At 41.3% G+C, this 17,077-nt stretch overlaps 2 protein-coding genes across 4 annotated transcripts in view; both read right to left on the reverse strand.

Moving 5' to 3' along the window:
- LOC125771578 (diacylglycerol lipase-beta-like) overlaps positions 1 to 14,321 on the reverse strand; it is a 32,914-nt gene extending 18,593 nt beyond the window's left edge. The window contains exons 1-3 of one of the 3 annotated variants that reach the window (XM_049442330.1): positions 14,207 to 14,321; positions 12,315 to 13,075; positions 6,580 to 6,768 (exon numbers count right to left, since the gene is read on the reverse strand). The gene's annotated coding sequence lies outside the window, so the exon portion shown is untranslated. Of the gene's footprint in view, positions 1 to 6,579; positions 6,769 to 12,314; positions 13,079 to 14,170 lie in introns of all 3 variants that reach the window. The other 2 variants (XM_049442331.1, XM_049442329.1) reach the window with 2 other exon arrangements.
- Positions 14,322 to 14,498: 177 nt separating this feature from the next.
- On the reverse strand, positions 14,499 to 17,045 carry LOC125771580 (uncharacterized protein F21D5.5). The gene is made up of 3 exons (XM_049442334.1): positions 16,846 to 17,045; positions 15,330 to 16,779; positions 14,499 to 15,253 (listed from the first exon to the last, which is right to left on the reverse strand). The coding sequence occupies exons 1-3, from the start codon at positions 16,982 to 16,984 to the stop codon at positions 15,130 to 15,132; spliced, it is 1,713 nt and encodes a 570-aa protein (XP_049298291.1). The 5' UTR covers positions 16,985 to 17,045; the 3' UTR covers positions 14,499 to 15,129.
- Positions 17,046 to 17,077: the final 32 nt, after the last annotated feature.

The raw sequence follows: 17,077 nt of genomic DNA on the forward strand, positions 1-17,077 counted from the left end.
ACACCAAGGCACCGAGAGTCCGCTGCAAACGCATGCTGTTGCAAAAGACGTCAAACAAGTTACGAGAGCTCATTGGGTCAGGGTACTCCACTGAACGATTTGCACGGCCATACGGTTCGTGTCGGGTGCCACGTTGCTTAGGAAGGGAAACCTACTTTTTCTTCTGATCTGACATTCTTCTAGGTCAGAGGTGTCCGGACAGAGTGGGGGCGCAGGCGACACCAATCGTCAACAGGTTATTGACAAATGTGTGACAATTCTAGAGTAACTACCTACAGCTTCTAGCTTCTAGACGTGAGCCGCATTTTTCATCATTAGTCGAAAACCTCTGTTCCCAGTTGGATCTCGCGCACCGAAGACTGAGCACTTATTCACGCATTAAAGTACATTTTCGAGTGCGTTTACCACAATAATTGAATCACCGCTCTTGAGATGAAATAAAATCACAGCACGCGGGTTCGGCCGCAAGGTCACCGGGGACAGGGAGAAGAACATGAGTCGGGCAGCTCCCCACACATTAGCCTGAAGCCTGAACATAGGACTGAACAACAAGTGGTGGCCATGCATTCCACATACAATTCGTCCGATTGAGGTGGGAGCTAGCTTATGATGAGCCACACACACACACATCGGCTCAACGAGCAACCACCGAGCGTGTCCTCTTCCCTATTTGGAAGCTACCTTTACTTACTTCGGCGATTCGTACCCGCCGCTGACATCATGTTTCATTTGCGTTTTAACTCAATTGAAATTTGATTTTTCATGCCACTTACGGTTCAGATGCTTTTAGGGGTGGGTTTGCCACTATTATTCGTTAGGGAAAGCAATCAAAGATGCTGTGTATATAATTTATTAATTTGCATAATTTTATGCGATTAAAAAACAATAAATGTTCCCCAACAAATCATCATTTCATCGGTTATGAAGTGGAATACTGAATATTTGGGTTGTTCAACTACACCAACTCAACTACATCAACTACATCCGTGAGTTCTCTTCTTCTTTTCCTTCTTTTTCTTCTTCTTCGTCTTCTTCTTTGTCTTCTTCTTCGTCTTCTTCTTCGTCTTCTTCTCCGTCTTCTTCTTCGTCTTCTTCTCCGTCTTCTTCTTCCTCCCCTTCTTCTAACACCTCAGGAGAGTACTTGATTTGCCATTTCTTACTTTTCCGTACCGGGGCGCGGTCCGGATAGGATTTCATACCCGGTCCTGTCGTGTAACAAATGGTGATGGGTAAATTAGTAATTTTACCGGAGTCGGATCGGTCCGAGTCCGCTGCCAGCTGGGGTCGGAGTCTGAATGACTCCGGGAGAATTTAGGGGGGTGGATCGAGTCCTGCCATATTTACAATTTACCTATGACTCGATCTCGATCTCGGACTCGATCGGACTCTTCTGGATCCATCCGGACTCATTCGGACTCATTCGGACTCGATTGAACTCGGAGTCGACCGGACTCGGTCGGACTCTTCTGGATCCATTCGGACTCATTCGGACTCATTCGGACTCGATCGAACTCAGACTCTTCTGGATCCATTCTGACTCATCCGGAGTCGATCGGACTAATTCGGACTCATTCGGACTCGATCGAACTCGGAGTCGTCCGGACTCGGTCGGACTCTTCTGGATCCATCCGGACTCATTCAGACTCATTCGGACTCATTCGGACTCGATCGAACTTGGACTCTTCTGGATCCATTCTGACTCATCCGGAGTCGATCGGACTCATTCGGACTCGATTGAACTCGGAGTCGACCGGACTCGGTCGGACTTGCCGGAGTCAATTTTGGTTTGTAGTCGGAGTCGGAATCAATTTTTCATACGTGGAGTCGGAGTGGAGCCACGATTCCACACCGGATTACACATCACTAGTAAAGAACGGCGCCTCTACCATACTCTCTCTTCTTGGCTTAACGACCTGTAAGGTCACGCCAACTTCAGGCTTACTTGGCTTATTTTTAACAAGTAGAGACGGGTCTGGATGGGATTTGATACCAAGTGCTGTCGTGTGAAACCGGCGCCTTTTATCACATACACCATCGGCGCCCCGTCTAGAATCCAAATGGAAAAGGGTATTATTGAAGGTAATGCTTTATGCACAACGCGTTAATAATATCATTTAATTAATCAAACACAGAACCACGAACGAAAAAATGCGTATCACCGTATTAACCAAAATCTTCCCAAACTGCCAGGCTGTTCGGAATTGTTGTACTGTGTCTAATACAAATTTACCTTGAAACTGTATTTGCTTCGCTGTATTTGCCAAACAGATTTGTACCGGGTTTGTCTTCTCCTTCCGTGGCGCACAGCTGTTTTCACCTTTACCTTTCGATCACAACTCCTCCCGACCCCCTAGAGGAGGGAGGGATGCATATCGAACGGAAAACATTAGAATTAAGCGGTGCGTATTTGTTCGGGCTTCTGGAAAGACCAGACCAACATTGACGCTTTTGTACCATTAAAAATAATAGCGCTACAACATGCGCGTGATGTTGCTGAAACGAAATACGAAATTACAGTACAAAACTTCAACAAACGTAGAAAAAAAAATCCGAAGGAGAAAACAACGATCCAACACGATCGATGATGAAGGGCTCGGTGCGCAACGGTTACGGGTGCTGCGCGTTCATATTTGCTTGAGTAACAAACGTTTACAAAAATTTCAACACACACACACACACATCTTAACAATACCCGCTAGCTCTCCTCGTCCTCCTTCTCATTCTCGTGCCCTACGGGCCAATCTATCCAGCCGGTTGAGCACTCTGGTCAAGGTCAATCGTAGTGACGCCTATAGGCGATATTCAACTCGGCGCATTTGGATGCGATTTGGCGCTGGGGTTTTGTTTTGCTTTGTTGTTGTTCCGCTTTTTTTTGCTTCATTTTGTTCAAAAAATTTTTAGCGTTTCGGTCGGTCGATGAAGTTTCAATTTCAATCATCTGTTCGCCTAGGCCCCCCCCCCCCCCCAATTTCGGCCGCTTGTTCGGTGGTCTGCTGTCAAATGTCATTATTTAGTGAGGTGTAGCGGTAGTAGCGTACTCGTTGCCGGTTGACGAAATTAACCGTCACGCGATCGATGTCATTTGCCCCCCCCTCATTTAGTGCATTCTCGGTGGAATAGGGAAGTGCACGGTGAGTACGAAACCGGTGGCCAATAATTGTGCAAATTACCCCGGAAGAAACTCCAACCATCGGACCCGAGGTGATCGATATCCTGAAGTTCAATCGAAGGAAGGGTTTCTTACTTACAGAACCAGACCACGTATACTCACGATGCTGGACGATTCAGACGTATGGACTCGTGCTGCCAGACGCTTCGTTAATCATTCGACTATCGGCAGCAACATTCTCGAGACGCTCCAATCAATCAGCAGTCCACCCAAGTCAGAACCAAAGTCCAATCCGTAGTGGACCGATTTCCCACACTCGACACCTTAACACGCTACAACGGTTGCCCCATTCGTTAGACTATGACGTTAGCTTCCACGCTTCCTCGTTGGCCACGTGATAGCGTAACAACATAACTGACCTGTCGCACGTCCCCGGTAGGCCACCACCACGGCTCGTCACCGATAACGGATCTTTTACGGGCGGTAGTTTGGATTGCTAAAACAAAATTCACTGCTTTAACCGCCCAACCCCAGGCCATCGATGGGTATTGGACGGTGGTAACTGTCGATGATGGTGGTCATCGCACGTCTTCGATCGGGTTGGAAGTTGCACGCGCGTATTAGCTGTAATTTACAGTACCGCACACAATAATTGTGGCGTGATGTGAATTTAATTTCTGTTGCCGTTTTGTGCTTTTGCTTGAGTGCGTTTCAGCGATCATCGAGAGGAAATGGAAATTCAAACCCATTTAAACTGGATTTAGTGACATGAGACATGGATGAAACTACCGAAACCAAATAAAATTTTTTATATGTTCTAACATAAAGCTAGGATCAGAGATCTTTTCCTAAAAAGATGAAGCTTTAAAGAGGTATTCTCAGTTATTCTTGCTGGGTTTTACGGAGGAATTTTTGAAGACTATTTCAAAAATCGAAGACTTCCTTTGAAAGATTTAAGACAATTTAAGTAATTAAAACAATTTCCCAACCAAGGAATCGTTTGCAAACACTGTAATCTCTTTCTTACATACAAACGTAACACACCGAGAACCGAGGAAAATCAATGGACAAAACGAAATCGGTACCCCAGGTTTGTTATCAATATAACAATGACACCCGATAACGCGTTGAAGCAACGGATAACGCATAACCGGATGGAGTTGCGATTAAAGAACCACGGCATCGGTCGTGCTGGAATTCCAGCAAAAATCCAACCATAAAACAGCTGTAGCTTTTTGGTGCTAATGTGAGGAAGATTCGAGAAATCAACCCTCAAAACTTTAAGCTCTAGAGCACTATTGCCGTGGGTCACTTTGCAGCGCGGGTTAGCCCGGTTCGCTTGTCGTGCTGTTTCAATCTACGACCAAGCGGCGGTAATGAAATCAATTGACATGGGAAATTACTGGGCTGCGTTTTGTGAACTCATCCCCTCCCCGGTCATCCTCACGACACAATGATAATTTATTGCTCAACGTTGAGCAGTTTCTTGCGCGATGCACATCTTGATCGTTTGTCTCGCCGTTTGCACTGGGCATTTTAATAAAGCAATTGCCGGCACTAACTGCAGCGAGAAGCAGCCCCATTCTACCTTATGGCAAATGTGGTTCGGGATGGTCGTGTAAACAATATGAGCGTACTGCCGCGTTGATCTGCAAATGGCGTTTGATGATGATGTTGCTTTTGCATGTTAAGTTCGATTTTACAACCCGCGTGATACAAAACGATGCTTCTGGCAGGGGGGTTTTTCAATTATTTACGATGCGACAATCAATAACGTTGCTATTACCTCGTTTACAAGATAGAAAGTAATGGGGGAGAAGGGATAACATTGATTGTCTATAGCCTACGGGTTGGTAAAATATTTAAAAAAAACCCAGTTGAATCTACTACGGAACTTAGTAACAAAACGAAGGGATCAATGCACAAAGTACATCATTTTTCCCAAAAATATAATTGTTTATCATGGCTTCAAAATTGAGACAGAGCACTAATTTGGATATGCAGATAGTTCAGAAGTAAGAGGAAATTCTGGAAATTGACGATAATATTTTATAGAGGCTTAGGGACTATTGTCTAACATTCGCCTCTGAAGTTCTAGCAGCTTTTGTTGGACGAGAATTGCTTTTCAAAGTTGTCGATAAGATGTACTCCTTTTCTTACATATTCGCTGAGGATATTCGATCTAAGATAAGGGACTATTGTCTAACATTCGCCACTGAAGTTCTAGCAGCTTCTGTTGGACGAGGATTGCTATTCAAAGTTGTCGATAAGATGTCCTCCGTTTCTTACAGATTCACTGAGGATATTGGATCTATGATAACAGAGATGGCTTAATGTTCTCTGGAGTAGCACGAAGTTACTCTAGACAGAGAGTCTCTAACGTAATTGATGAGATCTCTTCAGCTCAAAGAGAAACGGTTGGTACTAATAAAGCTAAATAGTCAGACATTTACAAAATATTTATCAAAGATTAACACAGCCCCATGTTTAGACGAGTCTCTTGGAGTTGGAATAATGGTGAAGTCTCGAAGGGGCCTGCATTACAACAAACAAAACGAGTATCTTCACTGCTCATTACCATGCGATTATGGCTGTGCACCAGATCAAGGGATTACCGAAAGGTCCATTGTGTAGAACTGGAAAACACGGAACAGCGCGACACTATGACCTGAACGTGTGCAAATTAAACCTAACCATCACGATCGATAGGCAAGTTGGGGCAAGGAAACGTAGCGTCTAATCACCGGTGGACAGAACGAATGCAAATCAACCAGTTATGACATTTAGATAGTTGGCGGTCTTTGCTGCTATTATTCGTACGTAGGACCTCGTATCACACCCACAGCAGGTGAGAGGCCGTCGATGGCGAACTGTAATACTATTAAGCTGACCCTTAAATGATACGTCTTACAGCCCGCGCTGTGTTATGCCTAAGTTACCGAGTTGCCTAATCATTGTCCACCTTTTTCTTGTACAAACTCGAATTCCTAATGGATGCAGTATTTGCTATAATTCCGTGGTAATTGCCATCAGGAAAAAAAACCATTTAGAATTGGAGTATTTATTTGTCCTAAAAACATGTCAGTAAAGCGAAAGTTAATACAACACGCTCCAATGTCCTGAACACCTTGGTAACCTCAAACAAGCACGGGAAATACCCACACCACGAGGGAAGAATAATGGAACAGGTAATGTGTTTATTTGCGCACAACAAGTAACGCCGAGGCGGAAATTGCTAACAACCGGTGAACTATGACTTCGATCGCTGAAAATAATAAGTTATTGCGCCGGTATAAACCCGTGGCAAAGGAAACACTTATGCATTAATTGCTGGACAACCCTTGAAACAATAGCGTTACGAGTAACGTTGAGGACATAGTCGCTTCTATCCTCGTGTCAACATGCGAACAGTCTCAAACATTCTACTTATTTTAATACAAATTACACTTTCTTAAGTATTCGTAACTTACCCTTACGTTTGTTACTGGTACTGTACCAGACTGGTCAAATGAATGTCACTGAGGCAGAGCACCGGTTTTGTCGAGCAGTACTGATGTGGCTGTTCGAACGCATGGCGCACATGGCTTCAACCGTTCCAAGTTCAGTCTTCGTGGTTCGTTGATTTTTGTGTTGTTAGTTTAACGTTGCACATGGGAAGGCTGTTTGAAATAAAAAAGAAATACAGAAGTACAATTTAATAATAATATTCATTACGTTGAAATTGTTTTTTTGGCGTTTAACCTTAGATTATCTAAGATTAATTCGTATTGCTAATTAGGGTATAAACAGTGGCCGTAGTTAAAATAAGAGCAAGTTTTTTTTACAAAGATTTTCATAGTTTTTTTTTGGCAAAATCTTACTGCATTACTAAAAGCGATAAGAGCAGTTCTGAGTATATAACCTAAAGTTGCTCCCACCAAACACAAATAGGTTTACTTACAAAAATGCAGCACACTCTCGCTTTCTGCATAGTCTGCACATGAATAGGAAAGGAATAGGGGAAGGAAATAAAATGCACGACCAAAAAAAACATAAAAAACAACACCCAGAAGCGGTTCCCACCATGAGCAGACGCACGTGCCGACCGGACATGCACTGGAAAACTGGTTGTGGCGCGTGGGTTTACCTTTCTATGGTCGAATTCATGTTCCTACACATTTTTCGAGCAAGTTTTTTTTGCTATTTTTGGTGTCTTGTATCGATCTTTTGCTATTAGTTTTCTGTATTTTGTTTGTTTGTTCAGTTTGACTATTCGCCTTGCTTTTTTATTTACGATATTTATACGTTACAGTACTATTTTTAACATTGTATTAGTAACAATGTAATCAGCAGACATTTTCTTTTTTATTGATGATATACATATTTTGTTTATAATGTAAAATATTTGATATTTAAATATTTGATAATATATCCTTTCACGCGCATATAAACTTCAGTTAAAGGTCCCTGGTCTTAACCACAAATGTAACATAACTCCACAACCGCAGGACCTTGGTGATCGGGAGTTCACAACCGAAATGCAAAACAATTGCAACCTGCCGCTTATGTATTCGTAAGTACATTGCCAGCTGAAGCAGACTCCATTAGCTATGGTTGAGAATTGAATTCGATATGCAAAAGCACACCAGTAGACGGCGCTCACCCAACTGTTGTGTAACTTTCCGTGGTGAGTTTTCAAACCATAGTTCCACTTTTATACTTTTAATAGAAACTAAACTCTCTAATCTGTTGCACTTAAAACTTCCTTGCGTTGCATCCAATTTTTCCAAAACATACTAATAACCAAACCGGCACTAAATTGACATTTATTTTCCAATTCAAACATTCCACTTTCATGGAGCGTATCGCTGAAACATACTCCACTAAATCCACTACTCCATTCAAACACAATCGTACGTGTTCTCTGTCTCACTTGTTACTTCCGTCTACCTTCAACCACAAGTTCCTGCCACTTCAGGCCAATGCCTGATGTCGCTAAAATTCCGCTGCATTTCAACATTCGCTACTTGGCGTTTGCCGTTTGCGCAATGGCGAATTCTTCACGACCAAATGGAAAACAAGTTTGTTGTTTGTGGGCAATTGAAGAACGCCACGTATTAGAATTTCGACATTTATATGATGGCATAACTAGAAACACACTTCCCCACTCTTGAACACTCCTGCCCTTCTTCTCTCAGTCGCAGATGGAGGGGAAGAACACGTACATTCAACTGAACATTTGCATCTGCATCAAATGTGCACAGATAAAAGCAATAAAAAACATACACATCTTCCGACATAAGATTTTCAAAAACGCGGAAAGAAATTAATATACATAAACACAGCGAACGCTAATAAATAAAATGATTACCCGATAGATGGCGCAATCGATGACATTTGTTTAGTGAGCTTATCTGTCAAAACATTCTACATTTGGATCCTTATTAGTATAACAAATGTCATAATGTTTTTAATGGTGACAATATGCTGGAATTTAACTAAAATAATCCACACGTAAACACACGTATGAAAATAGCTTAATATTATTAATTTAAAACGAATATTATTAATAAAAAAATGTCTTTTTTTGAGGAAGTAAACAAGGAAAACATTGTCATTATGTTGAAAAGAACCGATAATTGAAATATTCGGCAAAGACACCATAATTCATTCAGTTGTCCAACGGTTATATCAAACAAAGCAAACTCAAATGTACGCCACAAGAGCCGAGTACTTGTTGAAAAAATGTTAGTAAAAAAATCAAACCACACTATAGAAACAACAGTATGGAAGAGAATTTATTATACCTCCCGTGATTTAGCGAAGAACCATGTTTTGATGTGCTTTTAATGATGTATCCGGCTACTTTATGAATGCACCGTTCTAAAGGCATAACAGCATCAAAGCAAACCGCTAAATGGAGGATCATTTTCAATCCAACACTTGCTTAATGTCCTGCAAAATTGATAGCTTCTCTAAGGCTGCTTCGATGGCGCTTCTTCCTTCAAGCGATCGAAACACCGCAGATAAGCGAAACGCTGTAAACGAAACATGATTCACACAAATTCACAGTATGCCAATGATTTCCAAGCTTATTTCTGCTACATCATCACTCATCAGCTGGGGACATTTCGGGCAGGCGGGATGATTTCTGCGCGCCATAAATTACATCAAACGTTAACCAACTATCATGATGCTGGCAAAAGAGTTGTACGCTATCGTCACCACGAACGGTACATGTTGATAAGCGGTTTATCGTCTTTATCAGTCTTTATTAGACTGGTAAAAAATAACGAAGATTATTGCATCGATGGGATGAACGAGTCCAAAGTGTGCATTTATTATTTATCAGGAAATTTGGTAGATTATGGCAGGAAAATGTTATCAGTTGTGTGCGAATATTATAGCACTCATACTGATACGATTTTTATTTATTATCCAACATAAAATTCACACCATATTACGTAGGTATATCATATGTATTTATAATAAAAACATAAAAAACAAAAAAAAAACATATGTTTCAAAGTAATTTTGTCCTTATTCCTAACACGTCTTCCAATTTAGATTAAGGGACATACACTTTAGCTTGGAAAATGATCTCAAATCTATATGAATTCATCTAGTCTAAGACAGATTCACACTTTACTATAATAAGATCGAATTGTTAGTGGACTGAGCCTCCATATCAAAGAATTATTATAACTCTACGGAGGCTATAACAAGATTAATGTCACTTTTGGTGATCACAGAACATTTGTTTAATAAAAATAAAATACTTATAAAAAGTTGTAAATTGCTGTGTGGACACTTTCACATTCGATGGATGATATAAATCCATCCGAAAATTGTCAACTAACATTGAAAATGTGATAAACAAATAAAACCAACTCCATCGTTCGAATCGTCACAAATTACTATGACAAACAGTTAGCGTCCAATATAGTGTTTCGCGACGGTGGGTTTTATTTCCTAAAAAGCAACCAATACTACCGTAGTGTGATCGATGAGCGGTAGCGTCGATCATCCATCGGAAGCGTTGTAGAAGCATTAAATTTTATTTCGTAGTGCGTGTCAAATGATGCTGAATACCTAACAGTGGTAGTGAGCGTGTACTGCACAGCACTAGTACAGTTCCCGGCCTTAAAAGCTTCATCTCACAGCACGGGGATGATGTAATCGTACCTTTCAAACCAATGTCCAATGAACGCTGCAAAAATGGTAAACTCTTCCTTCCTGAAGTGCACTTGTAGCGTTGCAAAGTTTGTTGCTGATGATGGGACTATCAAGACTGTGGTAGTTTTAAATCAAAAAAGTCTTTAACATTTTTTTTTACTTTTGTGTTACAGCTTCTTTTAATAATTTAGAGTTATAAATAGTTTACATAGTTTGCCTTTGCCACACTTTAAAACATCACACTGTTATACGCAAAAAAAAAAAATTCGCAACACACTCAATCGATTTTGATCACGCAAATCCAATTCATACACATATAATTGATCCATTAGGTTCAGATGTGTGGGTCACAGTGTTCCAGCGCAGTGGAACGGGAACTTAACTAATACGATTGTTCGTTCTCTTTTGATCCTTTGAGCGGGCAATATGGCGGAAGTGGGTGCACGGAGCGATGGAAATACAATCAAATGCTTCATAGGCGATAATTAGCGTTTTTTCATATTATGCGCATGTAGATGTGTCACTGTGAGGTAGCTTCGTACGTCATGTGGGTCAAAGGTTCAAACTATTAATGTGTGGGAACCCCAATCGATTAGCTGTACGAGCTCTAATCAAATGCTCGAAGGTGCTGATCATTATTTCCGATTGAAACAGTGTGCGTCAAAATAATAGAAATATTTTATTAAAATGCTAAATAAATTAACATTTGATTAAAAAAAAACAGATTTTGACATAATTTTTTTTTACTCTTACGTAGATAAAGAAAGTAAATTGTGCACAAAATATTTACAGCAGCTCACAGTAACAGTAACGTTTTAAATGGCAACTCAACCGAGCTTTCTGCAGTATTTTTGTGAACGGTTGAATAGTTTCGCATTAAACCACAATCCGTTGAACGTTAAAGCGGACTGCCTTCAACGCCCGTCACTTAATTCCACTGCATTTACAGCATAAACTCGTTTGCCCTGATGCCGAGTATCGAGCAGCAGTTTCCTTATGCATAGGTGCTTTATGCACTCTCGCAGCCATAAGCTTTTTGCAGGCTTCTGACAAAAAAAGGAAGGAAGAAAGGAAAAAAAGAAAAAAAAAGACAGAGATAGACTGGAGAAAGGGAGACGAAAAAAACACAAACAACCTAAACGGCAAAACAAGTTATGTTTTGGTGCATGCTGCCTCGGATTGTATGTAGTAGCACGGCAGCATAAAAGCTTATACAACTACATTTGAAACGGTATCAGCGCCGTAGCTGCACCGCACCAAGGAAGTTAGGCCGTGTAATGTTGTGTTGCGACCCGCGTAGACGACCCACCGGGGGGGTTGGTTTTGCAGTTTTTCCAGCCGGTTTGCAAACGAACTTGATAAGTTTCTAGCATGGACAGTATGGGTGAGATAATTTTGACCATTTTGAAGCTGTACTGAAATTGTTTAGTCACTTTAATCGTTTAAACTCGTCACTTTTCAGCCATTATATTATGGCATTTTTGTTACTAAACAGTAGCTTTAATTTTGAAAAATACGTTTCAAATTTTTGTTTTAGAAAATTCAATTATTTATCATAATCGTAAATAAAACTTACTTTACTTTTGACTTTTGTTGACTTTTACTTACTAGATCACAAGAATCTAGTGTTAATCACTTATTGATCTGCTTGCAAATTTCCTGAGGCTATAGCCTTAGCTTTTTTTTGGGAAATTTAGCAAATAATGCTCGAAATAAAAAAAAGTAAAAAAAAATAATGAAAAAATAAAAAATCTATAAATTTGAAAATTTCTTAAGGCTATAGCCTTAGCTCTTTTTTGGGAAATTTAGTGAATTGCTTACAAATGTGTCCAACACTGTTGATCATCAACAGAGCAAATGGGGGTTTTTGAATGATCAGCAACTAAAAACATGCCATTTTCTTTAAACGTTACAATGCAAAACATGTGTGAGGATGTTTTTATATTACTGTAACTATTTTAGCAACATCATACATGTTTAAATTATTTGCACTATTTTTAAATGTTTTCTTCAACCCATCACAAAACCCCATCGATACACGCGCACTTACCTGTTCAATTATTTGCTCCGTCTCTTTTTCTTTCTCGTCACCTCTTTCTCTCTCTCTCTCGCTTGTTGCGGTTTAGTGTTTGCTGCGTTTTCAAATTACCCTTCTACGTGCGATCTAACTTCAGCTCATGCCATCATTTGCTTTCACTTTGCTTCAACAACTTCTTACCAACTGTTACCCGTTGGTACTATTGCTTTTTGTGCCTTCTTTCCCTTCTTCTTGTGTGCTTTCCCTTCACACTTCTTTCACACACTCTTTTCCATCTTTTCTTACACTTCTTCTATTTCCATTCGCTTTTCACACTTTCAAACACACACGCACGCACACGAGCTCTATGCACAGGTTTTAGATTATAATTCACTTTACACACCAAGCAACACTGACCGCTTTCGGTTACCTTCCACCCTCTGGGGTTTTTTTTTCTTTTGCTTTTACACTTTTTTTTTCGGTGGCACTTCAGCTAAGCGTACACTTTTCCACAGCCACATCTATTGCACGCCACACTACTTTTACTTCTGCGACTGCTTTTCCATCGGCTGGACGGCTGTGCCTCCGTGTTCGCGTTTCGATGCGTTACAATTGACCCCACTCGCAAACTACAATTGCCTCCCTCCACTGTTGGCAAGATTTTACGCGATCGCGATCATACAAGTCACCGGCAAAGCGTTACGAAGCGTTACTGTACGCTGTTTTGTTTGCGTTTTCTCGGGCCACTCTACAAAGGGAATGTGCGCGAATGTTGCTCTTGCGTTGATTAACAGCTGCTGTGTGGGAGAGGAAGAGATACATATGGAGCATGCTTTTTTTGTGTTTTACATCTTGTGTGTATCACGCCAATACACACAACTAAAACAACGCCAAACCATCACCATGTGAGCAAACTAGATCAAAAGAGAAACGGTTGAGATATCGCTTGTCATTTTTTAACGAAGCAACACTTGAATTTTAGTTTTGAGATAAACCAACGTCTCTTTACACCCTTATTTTACCAGGTGTAATAAGATACCTTCAAGGAAACCCTTGAGATTTACGAAAACAAAAAGATTGATCATTCCATTCCGTGTATCTTCCTCTTTGACCGATTGCTGAAAGTTGTTGCTTGCTGGTGACCTCGTTAGCCTTCCCCACCGTTTCATTGACGGATTTGCACAAACAACCTATTCGCGCGAGTTTTTCATCGAATGTATACCATCGCACCAATACAGCTACAGACAAAAAACGGCATCGTAAAAGCCGGTTTTGGATGATGCATTTTCGCAGCGGCGAATCAACTTTGTTTCATAAGCGTTATTTTGATTCGCTCTCACTCTCTCTCTCTCTCTGTGTCACGCACTATGCTTTCTTTCTCTTGTGTTCTTCTCTTCAGGAAATGCATGAACCACAAGGTGCGAAGGAAAACTGCATGCTGAAGGTGAACAGCAAACCCCAAATACACTTTTGCTGGTAAAAGGTCCTTTTTGTATCTCCTTTCACATGGTGTTTGATGCTTGTGTGTAAGTGTGTCTATTACGCACGTAAACAACATTGCATCATTGGGTCGCACCTGCTGCAAAATGTATACAAAAGATGCACGCCCAAACACACACATACACAATCAAACCAAACCACGCTGATGGGCTTCTATCAGCTGATCCGTCGAGAAGCAGCATGGTATGATTGTGCCACAAAATAAGATGAAATTATATACTCTTTTCTTGTATTAACCACTTAAGGATATTAAAACACACATTTCGAACATTTTCTTATTAAACAAAGCTTTTCCACAAAGTGCTCACACGGTTGCAATTATTGACCAAACAATAAAGTTACACTACTGGCGATTAAAGTCAACTGCAGATAAAAGTAAATTCCCTCACATTCGTGCGTAAATACTTTTCTATCGTGAATCTTACACCCGTATACGCAGCTTTTTACACGCACGTCTGCTCGGTTCCGTTATTCAACGTCGAATGACTCTCGCCCGGTACGCTCAGTTATGAAGTTTGCACATAGGAAGGCCGCGTACCGAAACTTTATATCAAGAGAGAATATTGAGAGAGAGAGAGAGAGAGCAGGCTATTGTTTTTTGTGCATAAAGCATCATTTACACGTTCGCTACGATTACGCGAGATTAAATTGAGACAAAAAAATCGTTACGAATCGAACAACAGTGGAGCGCCGATTATCCGTGCTCATCGAGAGTCAGTCCTTGCCGAATAAGCGGATATCACGGATAATAGGCACAACTCTTTTTATTAATAAATATTAGTGTTTAGTGTGTAATGGGTAGAATTTTTTTTCTAAAAAGCTAGACGTTAATTTTCTTACTTACACTTTGCATAGTAAATCTGTTCTGTGTTTTTTCAAATTATACCATTCTCTACTGAAGCTTTTATTTCTTGCCATCATCGGTTTTGCATTTTATATGTCAATTCTCCTTCGGAACTGTCATTTCCGAGCTGCACGGATAATGGGACAGCCGGATAAAAGGTACCCGGATAATCTACGCTCCACTGTATTTATATACAGCCTGGATATTTAAGGGACTATTATCCGGGAAAATCGATTAACCGGCATCATTACGGTCCCGAGTACCCCGGATAATCGACGTTCTACTGTATTGCATTTCTTCTCTAAATGATTGATCTTTGATTTTGTGATGAAAATAGCATATTGTTTTTATTCTTAATTTTATATTCAAACACGCAATTTTATATCCCTAATTATTTGTAGAAATGTCTGTTTGATTCTATTTCAAAAGAAATCAATAAACTGTAGGTAGAAGCTACTGTAAACGTAACAAATTATGATGCAAACTTTTCATTCCATTTGCTCTCTATTTATCCAGTAAAAACATCCGGTAAAGTTCTTCATGGCTTTTGGTAATAAAATTCGGCACAAATTTAACCTTTACAATTTCGGTGAATCCTTCCGCTTGGGTTGGCTGTTGAAATTTCGATCTGCATAAAGAGATAGAAATAAACGGAGGATTATTAGCGAACGATGATATAAATTCAAAGGTATCGTTACACTTACTTGTAAGAATTAAACACCATTTCCGAGATTGTAGAATGGGAACGGTCAGTCATCTCTCGAAATTGGTTGTTGTGGCGTGCATGTTGGTAACTGACATCCATCAAGAAGCAGCGCACAGGGATTTTCGAACGATTTGCCACCAGCACGTACCGCTTGCGACTTTCCACATCCGGGCTCAAATTGTCAATGACGACACTTTTGCCTTGCCTGAGGCACGTCTCCATATGCGTTACACACTTCTGCCACGAACCGAGCGTGTCGCGATTAATCACCTCGTAGCCCTTCGGTGCGAGATGATTACGGGCGAAGTGACTTTTACCGGAGCCTGGGAAACCAACCATCAGGATCACCTCCTGACCCGGACTGGTTAGCAACGTTCCGGCAGGTGAGAGTAACGATTCTTTCACCGCCAAACTACAAACTGCCTTCGGATCAAACTCCGGTTTCGTCCAGGACGAATCGGGCAAATTTTGGAAATGTTGCTCCGGCGTCAGGAAGCTAATGCCAACGTTTATCGCCATTAGGCGATCGGCACAGGAATGATCCTTCTTTCGTTTGACGGGTTTTTTCAGCTCTGGCCGACCGGCTGCATCGCCCACGTAGAAGCTACGCGCTCGATCGATGGGTACACCGGCGTTTTTACTGTCGCACAGTGTTTGCCACATGCCCGTGCGTGGTTTTCGATATTTTCCTGACCCGGTAGAAATGAATACCTGCATCGGGACGGACAGCTTGCGCACCAGCGCTTCGATCTTTTGGCGAAAGTCTTCGATACGCAACTTTCCCTTACCAATACCGGCTTGGTTTGTGAAAATCACCAACTTGAAACCGTTCCGATGCAATGACTTTAGTTTGCCCGGTACCTCCGCAAATGCGATCTGCCAATCGTCGATTGATTTGGGGAACACATTGCCCGATTTCGTCTTTATAAGCGTCCCATCCATATCGTAGGCAGCTATCTTTTCCGATGCCAACACACCGGCACTGGTGTAGATGTGAAGCAGTTTATCGTCCAACGATTCCCATTTGTCTTCCGTACTGGGCGACAACGAAGGTTTAGGTTTGGATTCCTCTTTTACCGATGGGGATGGTTCTGTACGGCTCTTGGAGCGTTTCGACGAAGCTTCACTGGGTGAACCTTCGTCTCGCGATCGTTTGCTGCTACCCGTGGTGCTGCTGGTACTATTGCGATGTGAATGATTCCAATCTGTGCTAGATTCACCGGTGTTTTGTTTGCTTTTAGGCAATGATGAGTCTTGCGGGCTTGCCGTCGGTTCGTAAATGAACTCAAACACGTACTTGTACATTCCTGGCAGCAGCTCGATTGTATCGCCATGTACCGCTTCGTACCCAACGTTCCTTTGCAGCTCCTGACCATTCAGCACAGATGGATTTAAGCCAAGTGGCTTAACCAGCACGTATCCACCCTTTAGATTCGCCTTCAGACATACTGTAAGGGGAAAAACTGTCATTGGTGCAATGGTAATCCATCTACAAGCTTCCACTTATCACGTACCTTGCTTTCGTGAACAGTTCGCATCCTGTATTAAAGTTTCCGGACTGCGGCCAACCATCGTTTGCTCCGTATTGATGCGAATGGCTGGATGTTCGGAAGAAATGGGTTTTAAAATACATTCTTTCAGGATTTTCGACATATTTTGCACTGCGTGAGGAGACCGGCACAAGAAACTTTCGATGAAAGAGAATGTAAACAAACGTACTGTTGTTTTGTTTCCGTTCGAACTTGA

The sequence above is a fragment of the Anopheles funestus genome, chromosome 3RL (genome assembly GCF_943734845.2).
Source record: "Anopheles funestus chromosome 3RL, idAnoFuneDA-416_04, whole genome shotgun sequence".
NCBI classification, from domain to species: Eukaryota; Metazoa; Arthropoda; class Insecta; order Diptera; family Culicidae; genus Anopheles; species Anopheles funestus.